Source organism: Lepidochelys kempii, chromosome 7 (genome assembly GCF_965140265.1).
Source record: "Lepidochelys kempii isolate rLepKem1 chromosome 7, rLepKem1.hap2, whole genome shotgun sequence".
Lineage (NCBI taxonomy): Eukaryota > Metazoa > Chordata > Testudines > Cheloniidae > Lepidochelys > Lepidochelys kempii.
The window spans coordinates 72,934,495-72,960,534 of record NC_133262.1 but is presented as its reverse complement, the minus strand read 5'-3'; the positions used below and the strand labels follow the sequence as shown (position 1 = coordinate 72,960,534).

At 41.3% G+C, this 26,040-nt stretch overlaps 1 protein-coding gene across 1 annotated transcript; it reads left to right on the top strand.

Moving 5' to 3' along the window:
* The first annotated feature begins 358 nt into the window (after positions 1 to 358).
* SNCG (synuclein gamma) lies at positions 359 to 23,875 on the top strand. Its single transcript, XM_073353351.1, has 5 exons — positions 359 to 870; positions 7,598 to 7,639; positions 8,740 to 8,867; positions 22,771 to 22,854; positions 23,445 to 23,875. Exons 1-5 carry the CDS (start codon positions 750 to 752, stop codon positions 23,463 to 23,465), a joined length of 396 nt encoding a protein of 131 aa, XP_073209452.1. The 5' UTR covers positions 359 to 749; the 3' UTR covers positions 23,466 to 23,875.
* Positions 23,876 to 26,040: the final 2,165 nt, after the last annotated feature.

Here is a 26,040-nt window from a genome sequence, read left to right as displayed (position 1 = left end):
CTCCACAAATACAACCAGTGGACATTCATCTGCTTTTTAACTGGGAATTAAGCTTTTGTAAATGGATTTTGTTTTCTCTTTCCACTGGTGATGGCTACATAGGGATGTTTGTGGTACCCCTTTATTAGGGATGAGTTCTGGTAACTGCTAGCAAAAGACACCTTACCTTGTTTGTTTTGTTAGGAATACCAGCTATATCTATTTTTCAGCTTTGAGGAGCCTGCACTAGTTCCCATTTGCTCTCTCCACCATATCCTCAGAGATTTATGCTTTTAAAACACCAATTCCCTCCAGCTTGGTTGCTAAAAACCTCCCTCTCCAAATGAGAGCATCTGCAGAGTGTCCTTGAGTGAGAGCACTGCAGCGGATCTTAAAAGCTTTAATAATCTGGACATATTCCAAAAAGTCCCTCAACCTACCACCTCCTTTTCCCTCCCATCTTTCTTCTTTTCCAAAACCTTGCCATGAAGATCTGTGTCATTAATATTTCAGCATCAGCTATTCACAGGCATTGGCTGCACTGCAGTGCATCTCATCAATAAGAGCTGGTAAAGGCTGTGTAGTTTACCACACTGCCTTCATCCAGCAGAGGAATAAGAGCAAAAGATAGCGAGAGATTAAGACACAGAGAGACACTGAACAGCCACAGAAGGGTAAGATTGCGTAGTGAGGTCAGTGTGCACTGAGGTGCTTTTCACCATCATCCTTGAATCAGATCCTGCAGCTAGTACCAAAGCAAGCAATCAAAAATGGATGTCTTTAAGAAAGGTTTCTCCATTGCTAAAGAAGGTGTGGTGGCTGCAGCAGAAAAGACCAAACAGGGAGTGACTGAGGCTGCAGAGAAGACCAAAGAGGGTGTGATGTATGTAGGTAAGAGACAACTATTTTTAATATACAATTGAGCCTGAAATGTAACATAAATTATCTTCCAGAAAGCAAGAAGTACTGGATAGTGATTAAAACATGGGACTGAAAGGCAGGAGATCTGCATCCCATCTCCACCTCTGCCACAGTCTCACTGTGTAATCTTGGAGTGTCCAAACCTTCCATGCCTCAGTTTCTCCATCTGTAAAACAGAGATACTTACCTACTTCCCAGGGTGGGGGGAGGGAGGCAGGCAGGATTGCTACATATGAATTAATGCAATGTTCAGAAAGCACTTTGAGATCCTCTGATGGAAGGTGCATATTACAATTATTATTCCCTCTTTGCTTTCAGGGTAGGTCACTTACTCTCCAAACATTTGGCTACTGGCAATCTCTCTTTCACCTCCAAAGGTGCAGTGACTGAGGTTATTAAGGGCATACAGAGTGATTCTGTTTATTAAGTTAGGCTAGTACAAATCACCTGTTTCCCCACTCTCATGTCATTTTATTCTGAGATCCTCCTCCTTATGCTCTATAACCCTTTACATTCTCCATGCAAAAATCCTTTACTTGGTTTGCAAAGAGACAGTTATCAGTGTTGATTTGGGCATAACCTTTCATGGGTAAAAACCCCACTTCTTCAGATGCCTGGAGTGAAAATTACAGATGCAGGCATAAGTATATATTGGCACATGAAGAGAAGGGACTTACCTTACCTTACCTCACTTGTAAGGTAACTCCCTTCTCTTCAAGTGCCAATATATACTTATGCCTGCATCTGTAATTTTCACTCCAGGCATCTGAAGAAGTGGGTTTTTTACCCACGAAAGCTTATGCCTAAATAAATCTGTTAGTCTTTAAGGTGCCACCGGACTCCTCGTTATTTTTGTGGATACAGACTAACACGGCTACCCCTCTGATACTAGTTATCAGTGTTTTCCAATGGCTAGGTGCTGGATCATGACACAAGTTGTGCCCTTCCTGGAAACATCCATTGTATAATGAATTCTCTCCATTTCCATAAACCCTACAGTAATCATTTCAAAGCTGCCTTTGAAACCTGGTATCTGCACTGTCTGATGGAGGTGCATGTATGATACTGGTGGACAAAACCAGTGGGTTGGTATAACACTCTGTGTGTAGTCTAACATTCTTACATTATCCCATTATCCTCAGAAGGGAGGATTGCTATTGTATGTGCTGGCTGTGGGTAAGCTGTAATTTTTAAATAGAAAAGGCTCTTGATTCCATTATCACTGCCTTATACATAGAGTATCACCACTTTAAAAACCTTACTGTAGTTACAGAGCTGCATTTTCAAAATTCAGTGGAATCAGAAACCACATTTGTAGCAAATCTTCATCCCCAGATTTAGACAATTACTGATGTAGTACAGAAAGAAAAGGAATACTTGTGGCACCTTAGAGGCTAACCAATTTATTTGAGCATAAGCTTTCGTGAGCTACAGCCCTGCCATTATCTAGCAATATATAACCAATTCACATTTTAATCTGAAGCTGAACCACAAGCAAAAGTTTAACATTACAGGATCTCTAAAAATAAGTAAGTAAAAATGACAAATACAACATGACACCCAGCTGTCAAATGTGGGGATTGCTATTGTACCCAATTCCTTCTTTCTAGGTGATCAGAGCAAGGTCAGACCAGAATACTTAGCATTTTTATAAATATTTTCCCAAATATCATACCAGGCCTTGGATTTGCTTTTCATTTTTTGCACAGTCATGAGACAAAGTGTGGAATGTTCTGCCATCATCTTATGTATTTAACCATTTCAAAAACTTTTTGAAAGCCTTCTTTTAAACCTAAAAAGCTGAATGAAGAGTCCATTAGAGCCTGACTTTGAGGAGCATGGATAATTTTTTAACTATATCAGGCAAATAAACATTTTTGTCAGTAGAGCATCACACAATGCATTATAAAATGCTCTCCATCTTTTTTATGATGCATTGTGTGATGCTTTGCTCATTAAGGGCCTGATCCTCCATGGTGGTGAGTGCATACTGCATGCCAGAGCATGATTAGCCCTTTTCAGGGTACCCAGGATTTCACAGAATGGGGATGCTAAAATCCAGATAATTAAGATCTCTCAGAATTTGGTTTAAATGAGCAAAAGAGGTGGATGCCAGTTATGTGCATGTGTACCACCCATTATCATTGCAGTGGCCAGAACCTATTTGCTGCCCTACACTCCCTAGCTATATGCCCATGAAAGGCTAATCAAAATGCCCAATTACATTAAAATGCTCGGTCAGTACTTTTCCCTCTTTCCATAACCTACTACAGTTAGGTTGCTGTTAAGACACTGCATGAAGGAATTTGAACTCTGACTCTGAATCTGCTGTGTAGTTGGAACCACTCAGAGATGTGAAAGTCTTTTCTGGATGTCAGAAAAAGGATAGTAGTGGGTGGGGTGGATGTCTTGTTTTGAGTCAACTTCTTACATAACTCTGCTAATGAATCAAAAGCCAGCATTTCATTGCACTGATGGGATCTCTGAGTCCTCCTGAGGATTGCAGTTGACCAGACATCAGTACCAGTATTGATGAGTCACTGCAGCTTGAGATAAAATGGCTAGTTCTGTGACATCTACTGCAGCACACGGCTTCCTGAACTCTATAGGGTCATCATAGTTCTGCTGGTATCTTCACTCTGATCTCTGGGCCAGAAAGTTTCAATTCACAACCCATATCAATGCCTGGGGGTGGGGGTTCCACTACCCTGTGCTAACACTGCAATGCAGTTTGAGGTTGTGGGGTCTGCACTGGTAAGAGATGCTGCCATTACAGTCAGTCATTCAAATGGGGTCCTCTCTGCCTATGGATGTGGTTACCCAGGCGGGAAAGAAAGATCTCATGGCACTTTGTTCATGGCACTGGGTTTCTTTTCAAATTCCCTCACTCAATAAAAACAAGTTCTCCTGTCCATGCTACTGCTGTCACTGAGACCATAATAGTTGCAGTGGATTCCTGCAGTTGCTGCATTATCAGCAGCAACACTGGGACAAATTCTTAGTTGGTGTAAATAGGTATAAACTCCAGTGAAGTCAATGGAACTATATCAATTTACACTAGCAGAGAATCTGATGCAATATTGGGTTGTAAGGCACACAGGACAACAAGCAATAGAGAAAGATCACAATCATAAACACAAAATTATATTCAGTATTACGTAAATACTAGAAATACTAGATAATCCAATCCAGTAGCTCTCAATAAAGAATGCAGTTCTGGCATGCCCAAAATATCTGGTCTCATGCATCAGTCACAAGATACCCAACGCATTGACCTTTACAGATGAAAAGACCAGATCTAATACCTCGTACAGGAGCTGTACACCCCCTGTCATGTGTTATTCCTGTCTGAATACATGTCTGTCCTTAGTGCACAATGCTTCACTATCACTACAGTGTACCTATTTAAAATACAAAACTTCGTATTGGGGTCTCATTTCCCAATGGTAGATTTTCTATACAGTATTCATTTCTTATTCCTTTTTGGCAGGGAAGGTATGAACATGTGACTGTATGCACACAAGCTGCAAGCAAAGGTTCAAAAGTAACTGCAACTTGACAGCTTCAATGGAATGCTTTTCAGTTCAACAGATACCCTTGCCAGCAAGTGACATGTGCTGGAAGATTAGATTTCATAGAGTGCATTATGAGAGCTGAAGTCTGAGTCATTGGGTGTGGTCTTGAGTGCATTGAAAAAAAAATGAAAAGAACCTAACAAGCTGTGTACAAGCTGCAGTGCCGAGGGGCTTTTTTGCTGCTGTTGCTTCTGCTTCGGTCTTTAATTGCATTCAGATATTTTTGTTTTCCCAGGTTCCCTCTTCTTAGGAATTATTTTCTATTAGAAAAAAGAAGAAAAAACATAGCTATTTGTGAAGAGTCCTGGCAAAAAACAAATGTAATGATTGAGATAAGAGTAACTCATTACAATTCTTGTTTTTATTTGTTTGTTCATTGAAGTAATGCAAAGATAACGAATATATGAATTCAGCTAATTAAACCAGCTGATTTCCAGATATTTAAGAACTTACATTTTTATAAGCATTAAAGCAGAGCTATGTTTGAATGGCTGTCACTGGTGCATTGTAGGACAAATAAGCATTAAGCAGTGCTCTTTTGGAATGGTACAGCTTGATGCATTGGGTATTTGTAGGAATAATGAACATTAAAGCAAGACTATATTAGAATAGAACTTGGTGCACTGGGCACATACCAGCGCCTCATTAATTATTGTGAGCGTTTATGCAATGCAGACCTGTTCTGCTCACTGTTGTTTGATGTTACATGATTATAGAGAGTATTACAACCACAGTGCCATATTCTCTGGCTTTCGGATACTGGCATATCATGCATAGTCCTGTTAATCCATTCTGCTACATTAATCAAAAATTTATTCTCCTCTACATGACTGTACAGTCATTTAAGGGTGAAGTAGAATGTTAGGTTGTTAAGTAGTAAGGCATCTTCCTTATATTCGAGTCTAGATGACCTTAACAAACATTACAAAAATGATCTGTTGTTTGTATGTAGTGCTATAACCGTGTCAGTCCCAGGATATTAGAGAGACAAGGTAGGAGAGGTAATATCTTATATTAGACCAACTTCTGTTGGTGAGACGAGCTTTTGAGCTACACAGAGCTCTGTTATGTTTAACAGTACATTACAAATGTCAATCAGACAGGAGAGAACTGGGCTGGGTTAGTTGTTATCACAGCAGTACACTTGTTCTGCCTTCCTTCTAGGCTTGTCATGAGTGCTGGGCATCGTCTGCAATTCATTTTCCCCACCTCACCCACCCACAATTATTGAATCAGTGCTGCTGTAGCTAATGATCTGGGTGCTTCTGCATCACTATTTACAGTGTTTTGTAATTTGGCCATAAAAACTGTCCATTTTTATGACATGAGTGTGAAAAAGTAAAGAGAAGATTTGTGGATTTAAATGATTTTTAATAAGATGAAAAACGGTTTTTAGGGAAAATTCATTATTAAAGTCAATGGAGTCAAGGGATGGTTTTTAACATGAAACCGAATCTAGCTATTGCAGAGGCTTCCAGCCACTAGGGCAGTGGGTTTCAACCTGTGGTCTGTGGACCCCTGAGGGTCTGCAGGCTACGTCTAAGATTTCCAAAGGGGTCTGCACCTTCATTTGAAATTTTGAAAAAAGGTTGAAAATCTCAGCACTAGGGGATGTCTACACTGCAGCTGGGAGCGTGCTGCCCAGCCCAGGCAGGCAGACACATGCAAGCTCTGCTCAAGCTAGTGCACTAAAAATAGCAGTGTGGACATTGCTGCATAGATGGCAGATGGGGTTCGCACCCCAAACTCATAACTAGGGACTGGGCAGGCTTGTACACAGCCCTGCCATGTTGCAACGGCCACACTACTATTTTTAGTGCACTAGGTTGAGCAGAGGTAGCGCGTTTGCTTACCCAGGCTAAGAGGCACGCTCCAAGCTGCAGTGTAAACATACTGTAAGTGATCATAGAATATCAGGGTTGAAAGGGACCTCAGGAGGTCATCTAGTCCAACCCCCTACTCAAAGCAGGACCAATCCCCAACTAAATCATCCCAGCCAGGGCTTTGTCAAGCCTGACCTTAAAAATATCTAAAGAAGGAGATTCCACCACCTCCCTAGGTAATGCATTCCAGTGCTTCACCACCCTCCCAGTGAAAAAGTTTTTCCTAATACCCAACCTAAACCTCCCCCACTGCAATTTGAGACCATTACTCCTTGTTCTGTCATCAGCTACCACTGAGAACAGTCTAGAGCCATCCTCTTTGGAACCCCCTTTCAGGTAGTTGAAAGCAGCTATCAAATCCCCCTTCATTCTTCCCTTCTGCAGACTAAACAATCCCAGTTCCCTCAGCCTCTCCTCATAAGTCATGTGTTCCAGTCTCCTAGTGATCTGAGGTACTGAGCATGCTGCAGTACACCAATACAATGAGGTCTGTTGAGCAAGTAGTTTCAGGCTTAAAGGAAAACCACAATTATTTGTTGTTGTTCCTTAGGAGCCAGTCCCCTCAACTCCCATTGACTTCAATACCTCACAGCATTGGGCTGCTAAATACATTATATATTCTTTACTGTGAAAATAAATAAATATTTTTTAGAAATACCTGCGCTGTCATCATCACCATGACAGTGACTGGCAACCTGTATCTCTCTGAGCCCAATCCTGTACTCCTTACATATTAAAAACTTCCACTGACTGTATGAAATCAGGGCCTTAACAAGTGCTGAGCCTGGACCTCCTGCTGGGAAGTAGGGGAAGAGACAGGAAATGTAGCTCAGTGTTTGAAAGCATGAAAAAAGCAAACTTCTGGCATTTCTTTATGGTAAGTTCTTTTTTGGTTTCTTTTGCATAATTAGTTAATCTAACATGGGTTTAACTGCACTGTTAAATCAACCAGTTTTTCATTGTAAAGATATTACTGAAATGTGTAAAAAGTGCAGGTTAATTGTTCAGGCACCTCCAAATAATACATATGCCAGTAAAACTAATTGGAGCTATCCAACTTCCAACGGAAAAGCTCCCATGGACTTCAGTGAGAGTAGGATTTGGCCCTTATTGAGAACTACTCAAGGACCCTGCAGCTTAGGACCACGCCCTATCAGAACTCAAGTGGTCTGCATGCAGAAACCAGAGAGGTCTTCCCATAGGGGATGATGTTGATGGAGCCTATGTTTCCTTTTCCAGGTACGAAAACCAAGGAGGGGGTTGTGCACGGCGTGAGTTCAGGTGAGAGTACAGTCCCTACAGATTTGTGTAAATCGATAGCTCACTGTTGTAAAAATGGATAAGAATATAATTCCGACTGACATGAAGCAAGAGGAGTTTTCTTTTACACTTTAGAAGCCCAAGTACCATGGTTCCCAGAATGATTCTTTGGTGATGGAAATGCTCTGCATGCTGGGACTCCTAAACCAAGTAACACAGGAAAGGCCTCACAGAGGCTTCAATATTCTGCTCAGCATGTCTGAGAGGAAGAGTGTTCTGCTGCTGGATGGGTCAAGGAGGCTTGTCATTGGGCAGTGTTGTAGGCTGGGGCAATTTTCAGTGCTGGAAGCAGACCGGAAGGGTTTCATCAGTAGATCTAGTCAGAAAAATTCCGACAAAACATTTTTCAACAGACTTCGCAGAATCACTGAAATCAAAATATTCTGTGAAGACAGTTTGATTTTGATAACATTAATTTGGAAACCTGCTTGGTTTTCTCCCAGCTCACCCACCCAACTCCTTGGCAGCCTGCCTGGCAGGCTGTCTTAGAGTTTATGACCCCACCACATCCAGGGTCCCTGGCTCCATGGCTGCTGACCAGATGGACTGCACTCTTGCTTTCAGTGCAAATTTTGAAATTTTTGGTTTTCATTCTAATTTGGAACAGAACCAAATTTTGAGAAATCTTCTGTGAAACAGAATCACCTTTCTTCAGCCAGCTCTGTTAATCCTCTAGAAGGGGCTTATAGGGAGGATTTAGCTAGATGGAAAGGGGTTACAGAAGGGCAGTCCAGTTTGACAGTCTACAATGGGCAAGATGACGTTTTTTTCTATTTTTGTGCTACTGCTTCTTGGAGTAGGTTTGTTTTGTGATCTGCCCCTTCTCTAAAGGTTGCCAGGTTGCAATACCCACCTATTCTTGAGGTAAGCAGCATGTGTGAGAATTAGCCCCAATGCACTTTAAAATTAAATGGTTTGGATGTATCCTACGTACAGAAAGTCCAAATAACAGATAGCACGGGGCAAAATATTGCTGTGTTACCCTGCTATGCTGTTATCCAGTTAAACAAAGACTGATTTTGAACTTAATTCACGGACTCTACTTTTTCTTGAACCTTTAGTTGCTGAGAAAACCAAAGAGCAGGCCAATGTGGTGGGTGAAGCTGTTGTGGCCAGCGTGAACACAGTGGCAAAACAGACTGTAGAAGGAGCAGAGAACATTGTAACCACTACTGGGATTGTAAAAAAGGTATGTTCGTTTTTTCAGAGACTTACAGGAAATAAGAGGCTTGTTTTGCATTATACTTCCTCGAACACCTGGGTAGGTTTCTGAGGCTCAGTTTATTATTTACAGTTGAGATCACCTATGTATTTACTCGGACAACCCTGCTGTGATATCAGATATAATGCTATATTTAATGTGATGATTTAATAGAGATATAGTGAGTTAATACCACCTCATATTTTGCTATGTAATACAGGTTAGTACAGGCACAGTGTTCATCTGCGCATTGCTTAGAGACCTTATATTCTAGGCACCATGACCAAGATTTTCAAAACTGACTAGTGACGTTGGCTGCCTCAACTTTTGGATACTCAACTTGGGATACTTTAAAGGGGCCTGATTGTCACAAAGTGCTAAGCACCCACCCTCTAAAAATTGGGCCCCTTTAAAGCGTCCTCAGTTGGAGCTCCAAAAATTGAGGCAGCCAAAGTCATCAGTCACTGAAAATCTTCATCTATATGCTTAGAGACTCAGGTGATCAATACTTAGCCATATCATTCTCCAGCATAGCGTATCTATTTTCTCATAAAACTATCTATATTTCTTTAGAGAGAAAGCTGAGGACTAAAGTTCTGATCATAGGATTGGGAGCCAGGAACTTCTGAGTTCTAACCCCAGGTTGTGATATCTGTTCCTGTTACAGCTTAATGCAAATCAGACAAGCTCTCTGCATTAATTTTCCCCCTTTTTTTAAAGTAGACGTAATAATAATATTTTCCAATGTCACAAGGGTGTTTTGAGAATGAGTCAGTTCATATTTGTAAAAAATACAGGCCTTGGAACCAAATGTTCACTATACTCCAAACTGCTACAGGTTTTAGAATCATGAAAGGCCCTAAAGTTTGTTGTGTGTTGATTAAAGATTCCATAAAGTCAGAGTTCAGATTAAAATCTGAACCACCCCAAAGGGTGTTGGTATTCAGATCTAGAGATTATTTTAGCCAGCTATAGAGATAAGAATTAGCTACAATATTTATACCCAGATCTGGACCCAGATATCAAGCTTCTACAGAATTTGGAGGAGGCATCCTTGGATCTAAGGCTTTGGTTCAGACCCTTTCCTGGTATTGAAGTTTATGTTTTAAAACTTTATTTTCATTGTTTTTTTTAAAAAATATAAAGACACCATGAAGCAAAACGTATGTAAATACATGCACAAGATAGAAATACCACATAAATAACAAAATTCAACATTCATTATTTGTAAAACTTGGAAAAAAACAAAAACAACGAAAGAAAAAACCTGAACCTCTAGCGGTGATGTAGGGCATCAGTTATTAAAGCAACTAAATAAGTGAGAACATAACTTATGAGGATTGGGGAATAATATATAATGCAAAAATGTCTGCAGTAGTTTCATGTGTGAGTAGACATCCTCATATTTTTTCCAAGCATTTCTATTAGACAGAGATTTTTTTTCCATGAATGCAGTAGTGTTTGAGGAAGGAACTACAGATTTCCATTTTCTCAGAATAACTCTTTCAGCCACTAAAATAGTTATTTCAATCTATTTCTTAATGTTAACTGTTAATACCAACTCAACCCTAAAATACACAAGCTTGGAGAAGGAAAAATAGCAACACTTACAAGTTGTTGAGAGCACTGAATCGTCGGCGATCCCTTGAGGTCGAGGATGATCTTTCACAGGTTTTATTTTTCATGGGTCCTTCGGTGACTGAGAAATCCGATTCTTGAGCCACAGGCTCGTTGGCAGACATTACAGGTGGTGTTGGAAGACAGGGTTAGACCGCAATTGCTGTGTGCCAGTTGTCTTTCCTTTCTTTTCTGGCGTTTTCTGTGACCAGGGCAAGCCGATTTTCCTTAAAAGTAGACATTCCCTCTCTGACAAGTCTTCACCAATTGTCCCTATCCTGGGCTGCTGTCTCCCAGTGTGTGGTGTTGATGCCACATCTCCTGATGTTTATCTTGAGGGTGTCTTTAAAGCATTTCTTTTGGCCTCCCCATTTCCTTTCTCCTTTGGTGAGTTGGGCATATAGTTGTTGTTTTGGTAAGCGTACATTAGGCGTGCGCACACAGTGCCCGCTCCACCTCAGCTGGTGCTGGATAATCAGGGCCTTGACACTGAAGATGTTGGCCTCTGTGAGGACACCGACGTTAGCGCGATGATCCTCCCACTTTATGTTGAGGATCTTCTGAAGAAAGTGCTGGTGCTGGCGTTCCAGGTTTTTCAGGTGTTTTCTGTAGGTAACCCAAGTCTCTCAGCCGTAGAGGAGAGTTGGGGTTACCACCACTTTATAAACTAACAGTCTAGTGTGTGTTCTGATGTTGTGGTTGTTGAACACCCGGCGAGACAGTCTGCCAAAGGCAAGGCGGGCACAGCAAATTCTGTGCTGAATCTCAACATCTGTGACTGCCCTCTGTGAGAGATGGCTGCCAAGACAGGCAAAGTATTATACATTTTCCAGTTCTTCTTTGTCGATATAGATCTTCCTTCCTCTGATGATTGACCAGGGACTGGTTGGTGGAGAACTTTTGTTTTGCCAATGTTCAGAACTAGCCCTAGGCTTTTATAAGCTTCAAAGAAGCAATTAAGGGCTGTTTGAAGATCCTCCTTTTGAGTGTGCAACAACAGCAAAATCATCTGCGTACTGAAGTTTGGTTATTGTGGTTGATATTACTTTAGTTCTGGCATGGAGATGAGAAATGTTGAAGAAGTTGCTGTCAATCCGATATTGGATGCCAATGCCCTGTGGTAGACAGTCTTGGGTTAATGTTTTCATAGCTACTAAGAAAATGGGGAAAAGAGTGGGGCCCAGTACTCAACCTTGTTTTATGCCAGTTTGGATGACAAAGGTCTCAGAGATAGAACCACTGCACAGGATGGAGGCAGTCATCTGGTCATGGAAGAGTCTTACAATGGTGACAAATTTGCTTGGGCAGCCAAACTTTGACATAATTTTCCACAGAGCCTCACGGTTGACAGAGTCAAAGGCTTTGGTCAGATCGATAAAGGACGTATACAGCTCCTGGTGTTGTTCTTGACATTTTTCCTGGATCTGCCTGGCTGCGAAAATCATGTCGGTTGCGTCTCACGATGGTCTGAAGCCACACTGGGACTCTGGAAGTACTTCCTCTGCAAGAGGGAGCAGGCGATTCAATAAGATTCTAGCAAGAATCTTCCCAGCACTGGAGAGGAGGGCAATGCCTCGATAGTTGCCAGAGATGGCCCTGTCTCCCTTTTTGAAAATGGTGATGATCTTAGCATTAGGTAAATCAGCAGGAATTTCTTCAGTGTGCCAGATTTTTGAAGAGCAGCGAGTGAAACTTGTTAGTCAGTGTTTCCCCCCACACACACACACACACTTTCAGTACTTCAGCTGGTATGCCATCAGGACCTGGTGCTTTATTGTTCTTCATTGGTCTCATTGCTTTGCAGACCTCCTCAGGTGTTGATGAGTTGGCAAGAGTTTCCTAGATTGGGTGCTGAGGGATGGAGTCGATGGTATCGACAGTTACAGTTGATTCTCGATTTAGAAGCTTTTGGTAGTGTTCCTTCCAGTGCTCTTGGATGGATTCAATATCTTTAAAAAGGGTACTACCATCTTTGGATCTCAGAGGTGTAAGGCCACATGAGCTTGGTCCGTACAGGGTCTTTGTCTCACACAAAAAGCTTTGCATATCATGTCTGTCAGCGAATGTTTGGATTTCTTTTGCTTTGTCCTTCCACCATTTATTTTTGATTTCTCGGATCCTCCTTTGAACTTCAGCTTTGAGCTGATGGCAAGAGCTCTGCTTCTGACTGGATAGTGGTTGGTTTTGCCAGTCGCAGAAAGCTTTTCTCTTCTGGTCCAAAAGGACTGTAATCTCAGTGTTGTTGCTGTCAAACTAGTCCTGATGGCAGCAGGTAGCAAGGCCAACGGATTCCTTGCAAACCTCATGGATGATCTGTTTTAGGACTTCCCAGTCTTCTGCGACACTTGTGCTGTCATTTTCAGATGTGCAGATAGCCAGTTTTTCACTGAGGAGATTGGAAGTTCTCTTGGTGCACTGAGTATTGAAGTCTTTGGATGTTGTATTGCCATCTGTATGATTTGGATTGCTTTCTATGTTTTGGTGCAATCCTGATGGATGTGACTGACCTCACCAGGTGGTGGTCAGTCCAGCAATTGTCGGCTCCTCTCATGATACAGGTGACTTGGACATCTCTTAGATCCTGTGTTCTTACAATGACATAGTCTAGGAGGTGCCACTGTTTTGAGAGGGAGTGTTGCCAAATTGTTTTGTACTTGTTGCTTTGTCTGAAGATTGTGTTTGTGATCACAAGGTCGTGCTCTGCACATTTCTGAGTAGAAAGATTCCACTGGAATTGGTCTTGTCCAAATTCATTGATATCGCTGAGTCAGTCTTTTTCATCTCTCTGCTCTCCTTTACTTAGTCTCCGCTAAGTAACGGTCAATAAATCTGTTACTTCTTTGTATTATTCAGGAGCTTTTCTAAATACAAAGTAAAAAAAAAGGCATTATTTTTGGTGTGCAGGTCATGTTTAATGCAAAGCTTTTGTGAATGAGGCCTATTGATATTGTACATTACTCATCACTCCATTGGGTGGATTTCAGTTGGTTTTTTTAGAAAGTTGACCTCCTCTAAGTAACCTTGTCTGAGAGCAGGGATGAACTTTTCATCTGCATGACTCTGCACAAAGCTTGCTGCATTGCAGACTCTCACCATGTGATCAAAAGCAAGCAAGAATACACACACACATACATACTTGTTAAATGTCCCTCAGGGGTTGGAAGAATTTCCCAGTAGCTAATATTTTACTGTTGTTCTCCCCTCCCCATTTCATCCATTTTTCTTGTCAGGTGTGATATGGTCTAGTTGTCAGTTCGAGGCTCTGTGATTTTAAAATGGTCTTGTTCTTCTTTTATGTCACTTCACAAATTATTCTGGTAATTTTCAATTCTTTGCAACCACTCTGCATTTAATTTACTGTTGGATCCCATAATTATTTTATCTGTTTGAGCTAACACATCTGTATTCTACTGATTCATTAGACATTTCCTTTCTTAAAGCTTGCACATTTTGAAAAAGGAATAGGGAGGAGAATCAGAAATACTTCACATAAATGGGCCAAAATCTGCTCCCCAAAACAACTCTCATTGTCATTAATGGGGTTCCACTGGGAGAATTAAGAGCAGAATATCTGTTTGCTAAGTGTATTCAGTTAGGGTGAAATTCAACCATCATAAAAGCATATAAGAATCTATAGAAGGCCTCTGATGTGGTGGAACTACTGTCTGCATCAGGGGCATGTTATGGGGAAGGACATGGAACTTAAAGATGTCACAATTAGACTGAATGCACAACTGGAACCGGTTCCCCTTTGTATATGTGCTTCATGATAGACTAAGGATTTATCTCATGCTATTTCTCAATATGGCATGGAAAATTAAGATTGTGCTAAAAGTAAAATAAGCTTTAACTGGGAGAGATTGCACATATGTAGTATTTTCTTTGTCTCATTCTTATTAAATGTCTGGTTTAATAAATTATAGATTCATAGATACTAAGGTCAGAAGGGACCACCATGATCATCTAGTCTGACCTCCTGCACAACGCAGGCCACAGAATTTCACCCACCCACTCTTGCGAAAAACCTCTCACCTATGTCTGAGCTACTGAAGTCCTGAAATCGTGGTTTAAAGACTTCAAGGAGCAGAGAATCCTCCAGGAAGTGACCCGTGCCCCATGCTACAGAGGAAGGTGAAAAACCTCCAGGGCCCCTTCCAATCTGCCCTGGAGGAAAATTCCTTCCTGACCCCAGATATGAGCATATGGGCAATTCCTTCCTGACCCCAAACCCTGAGCATATGGGCATGATTCACCAGCCAGATACTACAGAAAATTCTTCCCTGGGTAACTCAGATCCCACCCCATCTAACATCCCATCACAGGCCATTAGGCCTATTTACCATGAATATTTAATTACCAAAATCATGTTATCCCATCATACCATCTCCTCCATAAACTTATCAAGTTTAATCTTAAAGCCAGATAGATCTTTTGCCCCCACTGCTTCCCTTGGAAGGCTATTCCAAAACTTCACTCCTTTGATGGTTAGAAACCTTCGTCTAATTTCAAGTCTAAACTTCCTGGTGGCCAATTTATATCCATTTGTTCTTGTGTCCACACTGGTACTGAGCTTAAATAATTCCTCTCCCTCTCCGGTATTTATCCCTCTGATATATTTATAGAGAGCAATCATATCTCCCCTCAACCTTCTTTTAGTTAGGCTAAACAAGCCAAGCTCCTTGAGTCTCCTTTCATAAGACAAGTTTTCCATTCCTCGGATCATCCTAGTAGCCCTTCTCTGTACCTGTTCCAGTTTGAATTCATCCTTCTAAAACATGGGACACCAGAACTGCACACAGTATTCCAGGTGAGGTCTCACCAGTTATACTTGTATAAAGGTATTAAAACCTCCTTATCTCTACCGGAAATACCTCTCCTGATGCATCCCAAGACCGCATTAGCTTTTTTCACGGCCATATCACATTGGCAGCTCATAGTCATCCTATGATCGACCAATACTCCGAGGCCTTCTCCTCCTCTGTTACTTCTAAATGATGCGTCCCCAGCTTATAACTAAAATTCTTGTTATTAATCCCTAAATGCATAACCTTACACCAGTTTACAAGGTCATCCAGATCCTCCTGTATGATATCCCAGTCCTTCTCTAAGTTGGCAATACCTCCCAGCTTTGTATCATCCGCAAACTTTATTAGAACACTCCCACACCCAAAAAATGGGAGTGGGCAAATTAATGTCTTATCATCCCATAAACCGCATAAGATGTACACGATGTGCAACGTGGCTGAGTGAGTGTTTCTGGTGAAACTTTAATTTTGCACGTTAAATGGTAATACTCTGAGAAATCACATGAGAAAAGATTGCATCATAGGAACCCATTTGGCAGTCCTTATTCATAAGAGCAGTCCCACTGAAGCCAATGGGAGTTTGTCTGGCTGCAGAGTGAGTGAAAACTGAGTAAGCACATCAAGAGTTGATCCTATAAAAGTAAACTGCATATTAAAAGGTAGAAAAGCCATGCACTGTAATCTGTGCACGGTATGCAGATGTTTTCTGCTAATGTCTGGCTCTGATTGCTCTTTTCGTCAGAAATGTCGGCATCATTTAGGGCGCATTCAGCCTGAACCATTCCAACTGAATAAGTCTGCAGAATTTATCAACATATCTAACCTCTAAAATCATGAGCGGAGGAGTTCTCTCCAAGAAGTATCACCTGTGCTTCAGAATCTGAAGACATTAACTCCATAGTGTGCTGAGTCTCTGCCTACCCCCTGGCAAGCTGGTGTACCCTTATCATTTATTAACCTTGTAGCAGACCAGGTCACCAATGTACCTCTTCAGGTTCACAGCTTTAAACAAAAATAAAACAAAACAATCCTGCTTTCCACTGAATTTGCTGCCTTTCCAGCTACAGAAAGCAATGCATCATCAATTATCATTCGATGAAGTGAGCTGTAGCTCACGAAAGTTTATGCTCAAATAAATTGGTTAGTCTCTAAGGTGCCACAAGTCCTCCTTTTCTTTTTGCGAATACAGACTAACACGGCTGCTACTCTGAAACCTATCAATTATTATTAAGGCTCAGGAAGGTGTCTGGTTTTATGGAGGGGATAGTGTCACCATTTAAAATTTTTAAACTAGTGTGGCATTAAAAACCCAATTTTTCTCCAATTCCAACAAATCCCATTTTGTATGAGTGATCTCTAGCCAGAGGAGAATTTAGGGAAAATGTTGATGTCTGAAAAGAGGTGTTTAAAATGGTAATTTAAAATAAAGGTATCAATTTTAAGACTTAGTCACTTTCTCAGGCAGAGTTCCATTTCAGAGGGATTTCAAATGGTCAGCACCTCTCAGGATTGGGCCCATAGTGGAATGAACCATAAAGACAGCAGGAAATTCTCATTGTATCTGAATCATACTACAGAGACTTTAGCCCCTTTGCTGTCTAAAGGACATTTGACATACAAATATCAAAATGACATGGGTATGCCCCTAATGCTTGAATGTACATTCTGAGATTTTAAGAATATTCAGTAGGTACCTGAAAATTTTCACTACCTGAAAATCCATGGCCCCTGAATTACACCTGCTATGGTCCCTGGGGAGTTAAAAACCAGGTCTTCTCCCTAGCTGAAGTGAATTGACCAAAGAGATTTGATTCAAAAGCCAGCAAGTGTTCCACCTACCAATCAAAGCCATTATAAGGTAGCATAAACCTTTTGTGCCTTTATTACTTTACTTATAACCTGTAGTCCAGCACAGATCCCACCACTCTATGGCACAAGCATTACTATAAAGAACTTTGCTACATCAAAGTCTAAACACAAAATAAATAACATTAAACTCACCTGTAAAATAAATGCCATGTATAAAAATGTCAAATTTTAAAATGGAACAGACGACCTCCATTAAAATGAATGTAAGCATTTTTTTTACTTCTCTGGAGAAATAGGGAAACACAAAGAGAAAATCTTTGGACTTTATTATTTGCCAGTTGAGCCAAACTGATGATTCAATTAATGGAAAAACCTCCTGGTAATGCATGAGAAAATCTGTCACTTTACCAGTCACAATGAAATGTAAATGATATGGACAAGAGTAAATTAATCATTTTCAACATTTTCTGTACGCCCTTAAGCAAGGTCTGCAAGAGATGTATATTCTCCCTTTAAACATCCCCTGGCGAATATGCCTAAAAGATAGAGAGGTTTCATTAACTTTTCTGTGGAGTCTCCTCAATGTTGTGGAATCCCTCTTTTTGGGAGGCCCCAGAGCCTCTCTGCATCTTGACTCCATTGGAGCTGCATTGCCAGGGAGCCAGAGATGTAGACATGAAAGGCCTATTGAGGGTATTGGAGCCAATCTAGAGCTGCAACGCCTTCATTCAATTAGCCCTGTTCTCTGGGAGATCCTCTCTCTCACTCTCTTGAGAGAAAAGGAGTACTTGTGGCACCTTAGAGACTAACAAATTTAAGTCTCTAAAGTACCACAAGTACTCCTTTTCTTTTTGCCAATACAGACTAACACGGCTGCTACTCTGAAATCTCTCTTGAGAGAGAATATAACAGTAAAACATATATACAAAGCCCATATTGTATGGGGGAAAGGACAGTCTTATGGCCAAAAAGCAGAGAACTAAGAGTTGGGAGATTTTGGTTCTTTTCCCAGGTCAGCCACAGACTTGCTCTATGATCTTGTACAAGTCTGTGTGCCTCAATTTTCCCATTTCTTATGTCACAGGAGTGAGATTTACTTTGTTAATATTTATAAAGGCTCTGAAATCCTGAGAGGAAAGTTGCATATTAGTACAAAGTATATGACAATTTAAAATACATTAAAAAACCCCTGTGCTTAACATTTAAGATACAGTGTGCCATACAAATATTAGTTAATTAATCACTGTAACACTATTGTGCAGTAGGGATATATTATTATCCTGATTTTAACACAGCGTGAAATCCTGGCTGCATTGAAATCAATGGCAAAATTCTCATTGACTTTAATAGAGGCAGGATTTTACCCTATACATCTTCCCCAATGTCACACAGCAAATGTGTGGTACAGCTGGGATTGGTACCCACCAGTTGCTAGCTCTTTGTTCTGTATGCAGACCTCTGTAGATCATATTGCCTACTTTTAAAAAAGCCTTAAATTAGGTTTATCAGCTAGCAGCCTTAACTCCCAGCCAACAAATGCCAGATTGCAGACTGCAGCCCTGTCTCGTCCAATATTCTCTATCCTGGACAGGCAAACTGGAGGGAAGTAAGTGGGGAAAAAGACGGTGAGGTGAAAACCTTAACACAACCTGTCACTTCTTTATCTTGTAATTGTGTTGGTTCCTGCCATGTTGGTTTAGAAAAATTCTCAAGACACTTGTTTCCTGTCCCTTCTAGAAACAGATTGATGAGGCAGTTACATTATTCTTTAATGGAGTCTTAGCTAAAAGCACATTTTAGAGGACCAGTAACTAGTAAAATGGATGAATATGGATTCTTACATCCACTGTCACGCTCAGACACTGTTTCCTGTGAATGACCCCAAAGCAGGAATTCCTTTTTTTTAAAAAAAAACAACATTATCTGTAGAGTCAAAAAAGCTGCAACCCTCTTCATGAGAAGAGCAGAGCAGTCCTCTACAAGAGAGGTTTCTGACTGCAGTAAGTTGCCCTTTCTGCTTGTTCACACACTCACACAAATGGCCTCTGTTTGTTTCTCTGACAGTAGGCGCTAGGTTTAACTCCCAGGCTGTCTCCAGAGCCATTATTTCACCTCCACAAATCAGCATGGATTCTGTAAACCCATTGAAGGCCACACATGGGGAGACTGCACTACTGCTGAACCAATTGCAACTGATTTTGTGTAATAAAAAGAAAAGTAACAATCTGTATGAATTAAGTAAGGCACATGAGGCAACTAAAAAATAGGCAAGAAAGAAAGAAAATACTGGTCCTAAACAAGTTTAAAATAATATGAAACACTTTGAAAATACAGTTTCAGGCTATTTATACTTTTTGTACATTGTTTAGTTATAAAATGTACTGCTGTTTATTTTTTATATGGTGCCAAAGGCATGCCAATTACTTTACAAACACAGATCCCAATCCTGCAATCAGATCTGCCTGTGTGCATCCAATTGCAGGGTTGGCGTCATAAGTTTGGCCTCTATCTGACACTTTACAAATACTGAGGGTCAGATCCTCAGCTGATGCTCATGCTTTTTACGTTGCAAAATGTTATAGTAAGTTATGGACATATCCCTGGCAGGTGTCAGAGGACTTAATGACTTCAATACTTAGCACTTTACATATAAGCTCTAATTAAGTTTCAGAACAAGAATGCCCCTGTGTGTGACACAGTTTAGTACTATAATCCTCATTTTTACAGATGAGCAGAGAGATTAAATGAATAGCCCAAGGCTATAGTGGGAATCATTATTGGAGCTGAGACTAGTGGTTAGGAGTTCCTAATTTTTAGTCCTGTACGTGGACCACACTTCTTTCATAATGGGCTGATTATTTATGGCAACTCTGATTTTACTGTGAGATTTCCATCTGAACTCACCAGGATAGCAGCATAACCAATGGAGGAGAAACAGGCTGAAGGGCTGCTACTTCTCAATTCTATTCTATACTGGTTTTTATACTGTGCTCATCACCATGGTATCTGAGCGCTTTCCAGTAGTGCATTAAGCAATGTGACTCCTCGACTGTCACAGGTTGTTTGTTCCTTATCCTCTCCCCAGAGGGCATGGTCATAAATATAAAGGGAAGGGTAACCACCTTTCTATATACCATGCTATAAAATCCCTCCTGGCCAGAGGCAAAACCCTTTCACCTCTAAAGGTTTAAGAAGCTAAGATAACCTCACTGGCACCTGACCCAAAATGACCAATGAGGGGACAAGATACTTTCAAATCTGGAGGGGGGGGGACAAAGGGTTCTGTCTGTCTGTGTGATGCTTTTGCCGGGAACAGATCAGAAATGCAAGCCTTCCAACTCCTATTAAGTTAGTAAGTAATCTAGCTAGAAAATGCATTAGGTTTTCTTTTGTTTAATGGCTGGTAAAATAAGCTGTGCTGGATGGAATGTACATTCCTGTTTTTGTGTCTTTTTGCAACTTAAGGTTTTTCCTAGAGGGATTCTCTATGTTTTGAATCTGATTACTCTGTAAGGTATTTACCATCCTGATTTTACAGAGGTGATTCTTTTACCTTTTCTTTAATTAAAATTCTTCTTTTAAGAACCTGAGTGATTAGAGCACTCACCTGGGACATAGGAGACCTGGGATCCAATCCTCCTGCTCCTCTGACTTTAATGATTTATCCGGAGTGCAAGTACAAGCTTCACCAGGAGAGACTGAGGGGAGCCCCACATCAGACTATCCTATAGCCCAATGATTAGAACGCTCACTTGAGAGGTGGGAGAGCGCTGTTCAAACCCCTCCTCCTGCTCAGGAGAAGGGAGAACTTGAACTGGGGGTCTCGCACATCTCATGTGAGAACCTAGATGCTGAGCTAAAAGTTACAAGGGAGTTGCTGCTTCCTCCCTGCACCTGGCTGTTTTATATGAACTTGCTTGAGGGGCCTGATCCAATCACGCCTACTGAATTGAGCCCCACATGTAACTTAGGCAGAGGAATGCGTATCTTCCCCTGGTTTGTGAACTGCTCTGGGTGTAGTGTCCAGCTGCCTAGAGTGAAGGAGAAGTGTGTGTGCTCAGAGGCAGAAACATAGGTGCCAAATGAGTTGAGGAACCTGCAGGGTTCAGTGTTTGACATATTCCTTTACCTCTCACCTCCATAAATAGGTGCTACTCGCACACTGCAGGGACAATGCTACCCACTAAAAGAATGAGCATAAAGGAGGAGTGAGCCTCATAACAAATATATAGCTTGATTTTCCATTTCCTCACTGAAGTCTTGCACCAACTTTGAAATGGATTCTGGCAGTAAAATGAGAATTGATAATATTTAATCCTTTGTCAAATAGATACATAGATGTGAATTTCTTCATATGAAGCCACTTGAGCATTTTGGGAGCTATCAGATGCACATTATCCTCCTTATGGAATGAGTGGCTAGTGTGAGGTAGATAATCTGGGGAAAATCAGTGTAGAATCTCCCTTCCTGCAAGTGAAAATGAAATTCATCTGTACGTGCTATGTTTCCCACGTTCAAAGAGCCAATGTTCCATTTTAGATTAAAGAAAACTACTTAACAAAAAAAGACAGTCTCCAAGAAGGAGAAAGTACGGTGTCTCTCATTCTGTAAGAACTTCCAGTTCAAATCCTTTCACAGCCCTGCTCCCCAACAGACAGACAGACTTAAAACACTTCAAGGTGCTGTGACAGACCCAGACCAGTGGGGTACAGGAGTCTGGTAAAAGGCAAATATACTGGCCACTGGATGAATAGTTTTCTGTTCCCTGCGTGACCAGAGCAGGGGCCGCAGTAGAGTAATCAGGAACCTGCTAGAACCAATTAAGACAGGCAAGCTAATTAAGACACCTGTAGCCAATTAAGAACATACTAGAATCGGTTATGGCAGGCAGACTAATCAGGACACCTGGTTTAAAAAGGAAATCCCATTAGTTAGTAGGGGGATGGGGGAGGGCATGCAAGGAGCAGGGAGTGAGAAGGCGTGCTGCTGGAGGACTGAGGAGTACAAGTGTGATCAGACTTCAGGAGGAAGATCCTGCAGTGAGGATAAAGAAGGTGCTTGGGGGAGGCCATAGGGAAGTAGCCCAGGGAGTTGTAGCTGTCATGCAGCTGATACAGGGGATACTGTAGACAGCTGCTATCCACAGGGCTCTGGACTGGAAGCCAGTGTAGAGGGTGGGCCTGGGTTCTCCAATCCCCTGATTGGACACAGGAGGAGCTGACCTGGTCTGTAAGCAACACGAGAAGGGAAGGTCTTATTTGGAAAGGGATCTGGCCTGTCCCCGACCCACTAGGTGGGACAATAGACACTGCAGATTGTTCTCCGTTTCCCCCACGCTGGCCAGTGATGAGGTTAGCTGAGTGAATGGCAGGTTTGAGCCTCTAGTAGAAGAGGCCAAACTGAGGGTTGCCGTGAACCTCTGAGGTGAGCAAATCCGCCAAAAAGTGCAAGACCCACCAAGGCAGAGGAGGAACTTTGTCACAGTGCAAATACAGAAAACTGAATCAGAGCTGTATATGCCATAGGGCAAACCTGTTGTTTTCTCCACATATGAAATATTTGACTCCATTTTGCAAAGTCTGTTTGAATAGCCTCTTTAAAATTAACTGGCCAATACACCATGCTGCAATAAGGGTAATTGTATTGTGTATATCCTGCAGGATGAGTTATCTCACCCAGAGCACCCTACAGAACCAGCTGATGCAGAAGAGCCCCCAGCAGAAGCCATAAAAGCCAGTGGAGAGGTAAAGTCCAGACACAAACCAACTAACCCTAGAATCCTTAGCTGGTCCAGGGTTTTTCTCACCATCTATCATATGTATATTTTATGTACCTTTTTGTTCTCATGAAAATGAAAGACTAATATAGTCTTTAGCTAAGCATAGGTAAGCAAGTCATGTGCAAGGCTCTTTAAAAAAGTCTCCTAATGCACTTTTAAGCTTTACCTGCACCACCGTAGGAGTTATATTTCTGGATCTTCCCCACACCCACCATTCTATCAGTGCACCTCCATGCTGCTGCACAAAGGACCCTATACTCTAGTCCTGGGTCTCTCTGGCTCAATGCTGCATGATTCAGTGGTTTTATGACAAACTTAAATGGAGATTAGGCTAAGAATCACCAAACTAAATTTCACTAGGAAGTTGAGTTAGAATAGGAATGTGTATGATTCTTAAAGGGGAAAGGATAACTCACTAACCTTCTGTATCACCTATAGTCCCTATCGTCTTATGTCCTATTTTTAATGTGAGGATCAACTTTGGTAATCTGTGTTTTCCTGTTATATACAGTCTGTTTGAAATTAGTCCATTTTCTTGTCTTGTTTCTCTTGTAGGGTGAAAATGAAGCCAATTAATCAATTTCAGGACTACTAGTGTGAACGTGAGAATTCCAGGAGTACACACTGAAACGTTAGTAGACACCATAGTAGGGAAATCCTCCTTCCCATAGGCTAACTACTTTCAGCACTATATCCTTTCACTTGCCTCGCTAACATATCATACAATATATGTATGTCAGACTCTTGATTCTATGTATATGGCAACTGTTCACTGTGGTCTGTCTCTCTCTAAGTATCTCTATATCCTTTGTGGCTTTTTACCTTCCCATCTTTGAGTCTTCTGACTGTCTGGTTTGTTAGCAAATAATATGTTGTGGTTAAAATCACTGGCCAATGTCTTATCTCCATTTGCATCAGCACTTGGAATCCCTAGCTATGATAATGATTTTTTTTAAACTACAAAATAAAAGTGTTTGAACTACTTTTTTCTTTGTCTTGTCAGTCCCTTTTATATGTAAAAGTTCTTCTAAGCGTTAATGTCTTGAGTTGAGTTTCAAAGCTGAAAACCTTTCCAGAAGTGCGCACGTGGTGCTCTAAGAATTAACTGTCAAAAGGAGAAATAATCCAGTACTCTGCTCCACATGTCACCAATGAAATGAGGGGGGAGGGTCTGAAATCCTTAGAAGTACCCCTGACATGGGCAAGGGTGCAAGGACTGAAATCATTAAGGGGAAAATCCCTTCAAATGGGAAAGGAGAAGAGCCCTTGAGATCCTGAGCAGGAATCACAGCTTGAAATGTGGATCAGTGTGGTCTGAAATGTTCAGGGAGAAATTCTTCTGGGAATGGAGGATGGGGAGTGTTGAAAATTTCAGAGGCGTTTCCTTCCAGACTAATACACAAATAATTAATAATACTGGTCTCTTAGATAGAGCTTTTCATCTGTAGATCTCAAAGCACTTTACAAAGGTGGTCAGTAACAGAGGGTCTCAAATCCTCAGAGAGGGTAAATGTTTCTGAAACTCACTCTAATAAGCACAAAATACAACATAAAAGTAACTACAGATAAGCACAGCACATGGATGCAGTAGGCATTCTTTTATAGGTATGAAACCTCCATGCATCCAGTCAAATAATATTTGGATACTTGATTTCTACTGGAATGATGCTGTAATACATGCTAACTCTGGAAATGTGAGCTATTTACTCTACATAGCCCACAGGCTCTTTTTGAGCTGTTACTATTTAACAGTACAGTGCTGCATTTGTCTTATTTTTTGAACCAATAACTGAGCCTTTGGAGTCATTCTGGTCTCGCCCTTCTTTGTGGCTGAACTATGGTTGCCATTATCACCACCTTCACTAGCCCCAAAGACTGTAATGGCCTAATATTACACCAGAGCACTTGCTACATTAATGAAGAATGGCACAACCTCTTCCTTATGGATAATGATGCAGATAGGTGGGGATTTTCCCTTGTGAATATACCCTTGCTATAGCTCAATGTAAGACCAACTTGGAGGAGAGAGGGTTCAGACAGAAATAGCAAAAAGCATGTTGAACCTACTTCTGTATTCAAACCCTTTGTTATTTATTCCACCACCAACATAACCTGAACATTTTAGCTTGATCTAATAGGTTTGTCTGTATATAATGGACAGATAGAATAAAATTAAGTAACTGATATCCACCAATCCACTGGATTAAAAACTGCTCTGCTGTTGTCATAAATAGGCAGGATTATTGTAAACTGAGTCGTCTGATGATAAATGTCCAAGGAGCGTCATAAACACATTAAGGAGAACTACTAGTGAAATGAGAACACATAGGCAAGTATGTGTTACAACAGAAAGTCAGTCATTGGATAGCAAATGCTATTGAATGAAAATGGTAAAAGGAGGAGAGAGTCCTTTTGTCTTCATACGCACAGGATGACTGCAAATTCTTGATCGTCAAAGTAGATTCCCAGGTGGGATTATGTTAGAAAGCCAATATTGTAAACAAGGGAGAATCAAGTCTTATTATGTGCCTCACCCTAGTATATATTGTGTGTCATCTGAAATGGTGTTTTCCATTCAATTACATCCTGAGCACTCTCAAACCCCAATGAAGTCAGTGGGCGCTGTAGGTACTCAAACCATTTGAAAAATCAGGCTATTAATCTCTGCCAAAACTCGTACAGATGATGACTGCTGAAAGTATTAAAGAGTAACTAAAAAAGCATAGGTACTGCCTCCATGGGTGCTCAGGGGCTCAAGCACTCACAGAGGAAAATAGGGGGTGCTCAGCACCCATGGGGCTGGCCTGGGCTGCTGCTCTGATGGCCCTGGGGCTGGCTGCCAATCAGCTTTTCAGCCACTGGCCCTGCGCCCACATCAGCTCTTCAGCAGATCAGCTGTTGAATGGGGCTGCCCCGCCACTCACTCTTCTCTGCCCCTGTCAAGGTTCCTCCCCCACTCTGAACTCTAGGGTACAGATGTGGGGACCTGCATGAAAAACCTCCTAAGCTTTTCTTTACCAGCTTAGGTCAAAACTTCCCCAAGGTACAAAATATTCCACCCTTTGTCCTTGGATTGGCCGCTACCACCACCAAACTAATACTGGTTACTGGGGAAGAGCTGTTTGGACACGTCTTTCCCCCCAAAATACTT

What these genes read in the sequence shown, in the direction of transcription:
- SNCG (XM_073353351.1), top strand. Translation starts at nt 750, where the DNA reads ATGGATGTCTTTAAGAAAGGTTTCTCCATTGCTAAAGAAGGTGTGGTG. An exon ending in CTACTGGGATTGTAAAAAAG is followed by an intron (nt 8,868 to 22,770) that starts GTATGTTCGTTT and finishes TATATCCTGCAG; the next exon opens with GATGAGTTATCTCACCCAGA. An exon ending in CCATAAAAGCCAGTGGAGAG is followed by an intron (nt 22,855 to 23,444) that starts GTAAAGTCCAGA and finishes TTTCTCTTGTAG; the next exon opens with GGTGAAAATGAAGCCAATTA.